Source organism: Mizuhopecten yessoensis, unplaced genomic scaffold, assembly GCF_002113885.1.
Source record: "Mizuhopecten yessoensis strain PY_sf001 unplaced genomic scaffold, ASM211388v2 scaffold8095, whole genome shotgun sequence".
Classification (NCBI taxonomy): Eukaryota; Metazoa; Mollusca; class Bivalvia; order Pectinida; family Pectinidae; genus Mizuhopecten; species Mizuhopecten yessoensis.
Genome location: NW_018407376.1, coordinates 62535 through 74260, shown reverse-complemented (window position 1 = coordinate 74260; position 11726 = coordinate 62535). Strand labels below are relative to the sequence as shown.

Sequence of the window (11726 nt, the reverse complement as noted above, 5' to 3'; positions counted from 1 at the left end):
AGTGCAACCTTTGAATTTTAAATATGGTTGAATGTCATATATATATATGTCGTCACTGGTTCAGAAACACAGATGAAAGTTAAAGTGAAACAGTCATAATACAATTAATACTGTTCATACACACGTGGGGGTCTGAGAAGTGTCCTAGGTTGATAATTGGTTGCCTCCTATGATCATGAAGTGGGATTAAGCAGATCTGTTCTTCCCCAACCTGCACGAGTTGTTTGGTAGTGTTAGGAGACCCGCTAAATTATCACAAGTTGTTTGGTAGTGTGAGGAGACCAGCTATTTTGTCACAAATTGTTTGGTAGTGTGAGGAGACCAGCTATTTTGTTATACTTGTACCATAATGGCTTAATTCTCACAATTTGAAGCTAAGAACAGAGGAGTTTGTAAACAATTTCTTAACTGAAAGACCTGGAGAATTTGTTTGTAAATCAAGTTGCAATTAATCATTTATTGACATAAAGGATGAAGTGTCCACTTGTTTATTATCACCTCCTTATATAGCTATCTATATGTTGGGGCAGCTTTTATCCTCTTATCATTTTTTCGTTTTCATTATAAAATCATGCAGTTTTACTTAATCTCTTGACAAGATAATTTATTAAATCAGCATTTAGCTAATTGAGATGAAAGGGGATAAAATAAATCAATTTTAATGAGCATGAGAAATGGTCTTCAAAAAGTGTGGAGAAGATGTGCATTGATTAGGTTGCCTTACAAGCGTCAGCTGTAGGGAATTTCCCTTTAGCTCGGCAGTAGAGCATCGGGCTGGAGAGCCAAGGGTCGTGGGTTCGAGCCCCAGCCCCACCGATTGCACTATCTTTATCACTATTCCTCTTCATACTACACAATGATGGCGTTTCATTATCTACTCCTGAAGATCTTTTTAATAGGTGTGGTAATGGGATTTATCAAAATCCACCTTATGTGTATAGGACGAACATGTGACCAAAATGAATATCTGCAATAGAGTGTCTCAATTCACACATAGATCTGCCTGACAGTAAAGAAACTTAATACATATACTTTCAGATATGCAGATACCAGATTTTCGTGTTACGCAGAATTATACCTCATTGGCAGAGAAATCAGTGCGATCTAATTACACTTCAGTATGCCCAGAGACGTAAATAATAATAATAATAATATTCAGGTAAAAGGCAAATAATGCATGTATATCACATTTTGCAGATTGGCCATCAATATATATACTATTACAGAGGTTATTTATAAGTTATTTATGCCATAAAACTAGGAATCAGTCAGGTGTTAAAACTGGATTGGATTAGATTAATTTAGGCCTTTACCTGGGATGATTCCAATGGGATCACTTAGATCGTAATAAATCAATTCAATTCATAAAATAGTTACATAAGTATATAGTATATATTGATAATTTGATGAGACTCTAAGACACTTCTTTCATAAAAATAGATATAAAATGTTACATGTGCCATAGGCTATAATCAATAAAATAATGCTGGTAATTGAATGATATAAAATATGAAGTAAAAAACATATATTCAAATTTTAACAATTAAAGATATATAGTATTAACATCAAATGTTACTTGCCAAAGGGCTGGTGGTTGGGCCAATCCCCACTGACCAAACTCTCAGACATTTACCGGTATATACGGTAACTAAAAAAAATTTTGAATAAATAGGATAGTAACAAGTGTATCCCGTTTGGAATAGTTAAAATTTGATACAGACGATACATTTAAACCAATTGAATTTTATTAAAATCTGTTTGCTTCCTGCAGAAAAGGGCTGTTGGTGGTTGGGCCAGTTCCTATACCGACCAAACTCTCTTACTGCGTAAAGTTATAGCACGGAATTAGATTAGATTGTTATCCAAGTCTGTGGTAATAGTAATTATTACACATTATAGTATGACACAACATAAATTGGGATGTAAGTAGGATTTAAGTCAGAAGTAAATAATGCCTTTGAATAATTCAATTAACAAATTTTAACAAGTTTTATCTAAATTAATTGCTACCAGGTACTTGCAGAAGAGGGCTGGTGGTTGGGCCAATCGCTACCGACCAAACTCTCAGACTGCATATACTATAATGTTGTTATAACAGTGTTTATAATTTACTGGATGATCTGCCTGGTGATTATTGCTTTATACCCATACGTGCTGTAACAATAATTACCTTACCGTGTAGATCAATTCAGTTATTGTTTTGCAATCAATTGATACAACAACGTGCGATGATTTATTTATGAATCATTCCCTAGGAATGTCATGTCCGCCCCAAGCCAACATATCACACCTGGCGGCAGACATCAAAGGTGTCGCTCTTGTCAATAGTATATGACGTCACAACCACTCACCGACGCTTCATTTCCTGTTCAACATGGCCGCTTTCCACTACAACTATGCGATTGTTAGCCGTATTCCCGACAGTTTTCAGGACATCCAGGTGCAGCAGGCAGATGCAGACCTTATCGACATTGAAAAGGCACGCGAGGAACATCAAGAATTCATTAAGACCCTGAAAAAATGCGATGTGCGCGTGATTGAGTTGGCATCGGACGAGGCGTACCCCGAATGTGCTTTCCTTGAAGATTGTGCACTGGCCATAGGAGGGGTTGCTCTTATCCTTAGACCTTTCTCCAAAACCCGACACGGAGAGGTAGGTCTTGTTTAATCATGGATTCGGCATCTATAGCTTTTTCTACATTTAACGGCCTGTCATGGTTAGCTTCATTTGCAACGTTAGAACTGTACACTTCTTATATAATTAGCAGGTCCAGTACACTTGCCGATTGAGCTATATAGCTGTAAAGACCTATAATAGCTCTATTGACCTATCTGAAATAGGTCTTTTGAGCTATTTTCAAGTGATTTTCTTTTTTAAGGAAAACGGAACGAAGTCGCATTTAAAAGAAGATTGTATCATTAAGTTGATAACAAAAGACATTAAATATAAGTATTCTTTTTAAAAAGAAATGATGTGAAGAAATCGGAAATTTTACATTTATGAAGTAGTCAACATTACCATTAACCTTATTGTTTTATGCGACTTTGCTTTAATTTAATGAAATTTGAAATCTGAGAAAATATAGCTCAATACAGCTATAATTTATAGGTGTGTATAGCTATATAGGTCTTTATAGCTATATAGCTCAATCGGCAGAGTGTACTGGACCTGATTAGGACAGTAAAGGATCAATTTGGATAAAAGCGCTGTCGACGATTTTTTCATAGCCTAGTTTCATAAATCACTATATTTTGAGAAGGTATAGCCTACATCTACTAAAAAGTAAGGCCAAATACAAATATATGTGTGTTTCCTGTTTCGGCTCCAAAAAAATAGGGTAGGTAGGAAAACATTCTATATTATTTTTTCATTTTTTCCTAGTGAAGAAAATTTCCTGATTACCTATGTTAAAAATACTGTTTTAAAGAATGAATGGCACCAAATTGAAAAGTTCTTATTCATGTAAAATTAATACACAAATTAAAAAATCCCTGCATTTATAGTTTTTGCGTTGAGCAGGCCCAAACAACACATTGAAGTAAATTATGGAATAACCAACTTAATTTTCATGAGTGCTGCCACCAGTGTTACATTTCTAAACTATCCCTAGCTACTTGCTGCTGGACACAACAGGACACTAGATTTTAGCCGTCCAAACTCCACTGATGGTCACCAGTGTAACATTCTCTTTTCTGTTACTGATGCTTTCTGTTCTCAATTTCCACTGGCACCAGATCAAATTAAATGAACAACAAACTTAAGTACATTTATATTCACACTATATTTTAATTCGTCATAAAAAATGCATTTCTTCACTATTGTAAACTAAATCTGTCAACTCCAAACTTATTTCCAACTTTAAACTGTTAATCTACACAGATCTAGAAACTTATTACAGATAAAGCTACTATTATTACAAACTTCCTAATTCTCACTTTAACTCTAACTTTCTAACTCTCCTCTATATATCTCTAGATCTCTCAATTCTGTCTCCCTAACTCAATTACCTCCTTTGTCAAGACTCCTTTCCTCAACTCCCCAACCCAAATCTTTTCTCCTCCTTTGACTCCTAAGCTGGACTACCGCACTATCTATCCCTTAGGAATTACATTAAAATTGTTGATGTTGCGGAAATCCTGCTAAAACTCGACCCCATATGACTATAAGTTGAACTGGCCATAAGTCCTGCTAAATGTGATTCCTTCGGTCAGCATCCAAGACTGGACTCAATGTACTTATATTGGATTGATAAAATCACAAGCGCCAAATATTCCGACTCTCTGTACATCTTCCACTGTTCTGTCAAATTCTATAATTAAATTATATAAACTTGAATATTAAGTTGCAATCTCAATAGATACAAAAGTCAATTTTCCATTGCAACACATGTACATCAGCAATGCTTGACATATACCAGGTAGTTTACCAAGCCCTTTCACTTGCTTCACACTGACCAAAGGTATCAAATAAAGGCCTAGTCACAGTTTTGTTTAAGGGCCATTATATTAATCATAAACATAAATTGGAGTGTGTGTAATTTTGTCTGTCACTCATCACATATTCACAAGGTCCACATCACAAATAAATGGGAAAATTGTACATCTTTTAATAGTGTAACTGGAAGGCATTAAGTTGGATTTTTTTTGCATTTGCTGTGGGCCACTAGGGATCAAATCCATAACCTCAGACTTTCTAGTCAGACGCTCAACTGCTGAGCTAGACAGAAAATCCCCTCTAGCCAACGACACTAGACGACTTCAGACATTATGTACAATTTACAGATCCCTTGCGCTACTCTACCCATTTTCAAAGTCAACCCCAATCCAGGTTCTTCTGCTCCCTGCCAGTTGCAAGGGTTCTCTACTTCTTGGACAAGGAGGGTCAACAACACCAGTTTGTAATTGGAAGAAAGTAGTGAAAAGAATACATGATTTCCCTGGGTGTTGAGCCGGCCAACCCAGATTTGCTAGTCATTCTCTGCACCATTGAGCTAAAGAGAAATTCCCTCTAGCCGAAGCTTCAGGTAGTAAGGCAACTCGGATACTGTGTACAATGTGTACATACTTTACCATTGATTTTCTAATGTCACATGGTCATGTGAAGCTTAAGCCTCTTGTGTGAAAGTGACAGCAGTAAATTTAACCAATTTTCATTAAGTGTATATAAAATGCACCTAAAATAACCAGTCAACGAGATGGGAGTCAGATCATCAGTACTAGTGTCAACTTGTGACATGGACAGATAATTACTCAAATACTTCAGCACTTCACAGGTCCTGGCAATGCCATACAGATAAAATAGAGATCATCAGAGCTTTTGTCACATTCCATTGTGTATCCCCCTTTCCACTGATTTAGAAAGCCATTTTCATCAATGTCATCTATTTCTAATTTATTCATCCTCCAGATTTTGTTTTAAGGAAAATGTAATCAGGATCAATATTTAAACTTCAAGAGCCTTCATCCATTCTAGTGCATGTAAATAATATGATCATCGAAACTCCAGATCCCTACGTATACACATCATATTGGTCCAAACATTTACTCTACATACATGTTTGACCAAACATTGGTTGTAAATTACTTTAATGAGCTCTTTTTGACCACTTAAGTTGTAAGTGACTTTAATGAGCTCTATTTGCCACATAGGTTGTAAGTGACTTTAATGAGCTCTATTTGACCACATAGGTTGTAAGTGACTGTAATGAGCTCTATTTGACCACATATGTTATAAGTGACTTTAATGAGCTCAGCCTCTATTTGACCACATATGTTGTAAGTGACTTTAATAAGCTCTATTTGACCATATAGGTTGCTGGAGTCCGGAAGCTGCTACAGGACCTCAATCTTCATGTGTTTGAGATCAAAGACCCTGACGCATTTGTTAATGGAGGCGACGTCTTCTTCACCGGTGAGTACCCAGACAAGGCATACACAGTGTAGTTACAGGCGTCAGGATGTAACAGCTGCTCCTTCAGTCTAACATGGCACAGCAAACACCTGCTGTTTTACATGTCTTGAGGCAAACTTTTGATAAACACCAGTATATGCCTACATGTACAATAAGGTTTTTAGGTGTGTAAATCCTGATGGTCTAAATCCTAGGAACCAGGCAGTATCCAGTGTCTATTTTCTTGACTCTACTTTTAAGCATGAATCCCCCATTGTCTAGGCCTGACACACCACTTCCAAGCATGTATACCTGACAATCAAGGTACTCTATGCCAGGCATGTATCCCCCATGGTCTAGGTCGACATGCAAGACATGTATCCCCAACCCTCAACGCCCTGTAAAACAAGGCTTGTACGCAAACCAGGTGGTATCCATTTTCTTGGACCTACACTCCACTTTCAAAAGCAATCTCCCTGCTGTCTAGGTCCTACTCGCCAAACACCATATTGCAAGTCAAGGTCGACATCCTAAATATTGGACATATGTCCCACCCTGCCTAGGCCCTAATCTCCAGACATTACCTTTACACCCCCAGCCATCTAGGTCAAGGTCCCACATAATGGACATATGTCCCACCCTGCCAGGCCCTACTCACCAGCAGACATTACCTGTACATCCCCAGCCATTTAGGTCAAGGTCCCACATAATGGACATATGTCTCACCCGGCCTAGGCCCTAATCTCCAGACATTACCTTTACACCCCAAGCCATCTAGGTCAAGGTCCCACATAATGGACATATGTCCCACCCTGCCAGGCCCTACTCACCAGCAGACATTACCTGTACATCCCCAGCCATTTAGGTCAAGGTCCCACATAATGGACATATGTCCCATCCTGCCTAGGCCCTAATCTCCAGACATTACCTTTACACCCCCAGCCATCTAGGTCAAGGTCCCACATATTGGACATATGTCCCACCCTGCCTAGGCCCTACTCACCAGACATTACCTTTACATCCTCAGCCATCTAGGTCAAGGTTCCACATAATGGACATATGTCCCACCCTGCCTAGGCCCTACTCACCAGGCATTACCTTTACATCCTCAGCCATCTAGGTCAAGGTCCCACATAATGGACATATGTCTCACCCGGCCTAGGCCCTAATCTCCAGACATTACCTTTACACCCCCAGCCATCTAGGTCAAGGTTCCACATAATGGACATATGTCCCACCCTGCCTAGGCCCTATATATAGCTACTCACAAGACATTACCTTTACACCCCCAGCCATCTAGGTCAAGGTCCCACCTATTGGACATATGTCCCACCCTGCCTAGGCCCTATATATAGCTACTCACAAGACATTACCTTTACACCCCCAGCCATCTAGGTCAAGGTCCCACATACTGGACATATGTCCCACCCTGCCTAGGCCCTATATATAGCTACTCACCAAACATTACCTTTACACCCCCAGCCATCTAGGTCAAGGTCCCACATACTGGACATATGTCCCACCCTGCCTAGGCCCTATATATAGCTACTCACCAGACATTACCTTTACCCCCCCAGCCATCTAGGTCAAGGTCCCACATACTGGACATATGTCCCACCCTGTCTAGGCCCTATTACCTGAGATTTTGTTTCAATTTCAATAACCATTTTGATGTGAATGTAATGAGTGCATTATCCTATTTCAGAATGTTTTGCTATTGTAAGGAACATATTACACACCATCCTGTTAAAATTCTGAATCCACATAATTTTGCTGTTTAATATTCAGTGTGTGTACTAAATGAGTCATAAATGTGAGAATCACAGATGTATGTGACAATTCCCAATTTTCTGCCTGAAATATACCGTTGATTGTTCCTAATGCAGCAACATACACAGCTGATAAGATTTGTCCTTAAATGTCATCTGTTATATAATCTTTACTGAACACATCGGGGAGTTAACTCCTCCACCACGTCCAGCTATAGTTTGTATCATCATACCAGTAGCTTTTATTGAGGAAAACCATTTATTCCTCCATTCCTCCATCCACCCATCCACTCACTCATGGTATCAATGTATGTAAGCAATGTCCACTTCTTGAGATGCATCTTCATGGTTAGAAATATAGTGCCAGGGACCATGATTTGGGGGGGGGGAATGGTCACTGAGAAATTCCTACAAGACATTAAACACAGGTTTAATTTCAACACAAGACAATACCACAAGTTGTAATATTATATATAAGTAAAACCATCTGAGTTTTTCTCGCGATTGACTTTTTCCAATTCACAATCACCCTTATATTATTTGAAGCCTCTTTAATTGAAAAATGAGCAAGAGGCACCACATCAGAGTTCCAAGTGACGGCCACAGATACAACAATGGTGGCTCATCTTTACGGTTGTTATTGTTCTGTTCTGTGTAATAAAGTAATGCCTTTTTGGTAGGTAAACACACCTTTTTTCCCCTTGGTTAATCAGGATTCAATCATCAGACTAGACCCATGTGGAAGGTATTTATCTTGGGGAAACAAACAACATACTCTTCCCTACACAGAGAGGAATAACTGTACATACACACAGTGATTATGATGTTACAACAGATTGCAGATACATATCTTTACACAAAACACATGTTAACACTGATACAGGTACAGACAACAGGTATACCCAGGTAATGGGTCAACCAAGCCATTACTGACTGGATACTGTACAACCACACCAACATAACTCCACTAAAGGTTTGTCGTCTGTCAGATCTCGGTACCACTCCTGTCTGTCAGGATCATGTTTATCAGACTCCGGTGTGCAGTGATATAGATTGTTTTAATGTTAAGACTACAACACATGTGTAAGCTTTACGATAAAAGGTGAAGGTAGAGCAGACACCACATCCAACCTGGTATGTTCATGTAGTGGTGATAATGAACATGGTGAGACTGACGGCAATAGTAGTCAGGACGAAGAACAGACAGAAGAAGATCAGGTCTAGGACCGAGACGAAATCTCCCCAATTCAGCACTTCACCTTCAGAGGAGACCGCAGCCAAAACTTGCCCTGTTTTCATTTGTTCACACCCAATGTTGGACGTCAAATCTACTGTAGGTCTCGTCTCGGTACAATTGCAATGAGTGCTTGGTTTTGATGTAAGCATTCTTTTTAGCTGTGTGACCCCGAGATCATTGTGCATGTCTTCTATTTGACCCGGTGCTAGAGGGCTCGAGGTTGGGTGTAGAGAGTGAGAGGTTGGGTGCAGTAATACATCATCAGCATGTGGATTTACCTTGGCTGGCCCAAATTTTACCCCAAAACAAGCTTGCGCCCTCCTTGTGAATCGTATAAGGCGCTGAGCACACAGAGGTGCAGCCTCACTATGTAGACGATTGTGAAGACGAACCTGGACCACTGTTACCATGACAATAAGTGTTCCCAAAGACAGTTGGGTCAGTAAGTAGGTACTCAGGTAGGACATTGTCTGGGAATTGACTGGAAGAGAGTTACTCACTATGGTGAGGAAGACGGCGAACGACAGGTAGACCATCATGCTGTAGCCGATCTTTTCACCACTGTCAACAGGAATGATGAATGTGAAGATGGCAAGGACAGAGAGGAAGAGGACTGGGCAGATGATGGTGAACCAGTAATACTGTGGTTTCCTCCTCATGTTCAGGGTCACCTCAATCTGATTAACATCAATTTGGCTGGTGGTCCGTCTCACCTGGGTGGTTACCAGGTCCCACAGTCCATTGGGTTGGAAGGACTGGAGCTCCACCTTGTCCAAACCCAGGTCAAATATCATATCCACAGGAGATGTAGTCCATGCCCCAAATATCAATTTGCACGATTGACTGTCAAAGGGGAAATTTACTATATCTACATAGCATTTAGTCTTGAACACCTCATACGGCTTCCAGAAGACAGCCCCATCGTGTCTAATTTTGACTAAGATGACATTGTCTCCAAGTTCCTGAGGTTTTATGAAGCCATTCTGTAGTGTGAGGTCTGGTTTCCACACCTGATTTTGGGTCAGATAGAAATAGTCCATGTCACTGTAGTTATCTGGATTCCAGGTAAGGTATTGGTCAGTCCAAACCAGCTCCAGGAAGCCTGTTGTGGTCAGCTTCTCTTCTACCTCATCCAAATAGTTGATTCCATTCAAGTGAAAAGACACATGTGCAGTTATGGGGACTTGGAGGTCACGTCTTGGAGGAATCGTTCTTTTATAGTCACGTTTGTGGAACAAATCATCCTGTAGGGTTTTGAGATCAGCTCCTGACTGCGACAGGGCACGGTGTAGCTGTGACAGTATTGTTAACACCACAAAAAGGGTACACTCCATGCTAGCTGGACACGGCTTCAGTAATTCACAGTAACTGTGGGTATAACTGTTACTAGCTGGACACGGCTTCAGAAATTCACAGCAACTGTGGGTATAACAGTTATTAGCTGGACACGGCTTCATAAATTCACAGTAACTGTGGGTATATCTGTTACTAGCTGGACACGGCTTCAGAAATTCACAGCAACTGTGGGTATAACAGTTATTAGCTGGACACGGCTTCATAAATTCACAGTAACTGTGGGTACAACTGTTACTAGCTGGACACGGCTTCAATAATTCACAGTAACTGTGGGTATAACAGTTACTAGCTGGACATGGCTTCAGTAATTCACAGTAACCGTGGGTATAACTGTTACTAGCTGGACTCGGCTTTAGTAATTCACAGTAACTGTAAGATATAACTGTTACTAGCTGGACACGGATTCAGTAATTCACAGTAACTGTGGGTTTAACAGTTACTAGCTGGACACGGCTTCAGTGATTCGCAGCAACTGTGGGTATAACTGTTACTTGCTGGACACGGCTTCAGTAATTCACGGCAACTGTGGGTATAACTGTTACTAGCCGGACACGGCTTCAGTAATTCACAGCGACTGTAAGGTATAACTGTTACTAGCACGGCTTCAGTAATTCACAGTAACCGTGGGTATAACTGTTACTAGCTGGACCCGGCTTTAGTAATTCACAGTAACTGTGGGTATACCTGTTCCTAGCTGGACACGGCTTCAGTAATTAACAGCAACTGTAAGGTATAACTGTTATTAGCTGGACACGGCTTCAGTAATTCGCAGCAACTGTAAGGTATAACTGTTATTAGCTGGACACGGCTTCAGTAATTCCCAGTAACTGTGGGTATAACTGTTACTGGCTGGACACGGCTTCAGTAATTCACAACAACTTTAAGGTATAACTGTTACTAGCTGGAGACGGCTTCAGTAATTCACAGCAACTGCAAGGTATAACTGTTACTAGCTGGACACTGCTTCAGGAATTCACAGTAACTGTGGGTATAACCGTTACTAGCTGGACACGGCTTCAGTAACTCACAGCAACTGTAAGGTATAACTGGTACTAGCTGGACACGGCTTCAGTAACTCACAGCAACTGTGGGTATAACTGTGACTTGCTGGACACGGCTTCAGTAATTCACGGCAACTGTGGGTATAACTGTTACTAGTTTGAGATCAGCTCCTGACTGCGACAGGGCACGGTGTAGCTGTGACAGTATTGTTAACACCACAAAAAGGGTACACTCCATGCTAGCCGGACACGGCTTCAGTAATTCACAGCAACTGTGGGTATAACAGTTACTAGCTGGACACGGCTTCATAAATTCACAGTAACTGTGGGTATAACTGTTACTAGCTGGACACGGCTTTAGTAATTCACAGTAACTGTGGGTATAACTGTTACTAGCTGGACACGGCTTCAGTAATTCACAGTAACTGTGGGTATAACTGTTACTAGCTGGACACGGCTTCAGTAATTCACAG

The 11726-nt window shown here is 40.3% G+C and overlaps 1 protein-coding gene across 3 annotated transcripts in view; it reads left to right on the top strand.

Annotated features, from left to right (window-relative positions):
- The first annotated feature begins 2328 nt into the window (after window positions 1-2328).
- The window catches only part of LOC110454885 (N(G),N(G)-dimethylarginine dimethylaminohydrolase 1-like), a 29254-nt gene continuing 19856 nt past the window's right edge, over window positions 2329-11726 (top strand). For 2 of the 3 annotated variants that reach the window (XM_021504647.1, XM_021504646.1), the window contains exons 1-2: window positions 2333-2653; window positions 5812-5911. In XM_021504647.1, the coding sequence (XP_021360322.1) occupies window positions 2375-2653; window positions 5812-5911 (379 nt within the window). In that variant the 5' untranslated portion in view covers window positions 2333-2374. Of the gene's footprint in view, window positions 2654-5811; window positions 5912-11726 lie in introns of all 3 variants that reach the window. The other variant, XM_021504648.1, reaches the window with a different exon arrangement.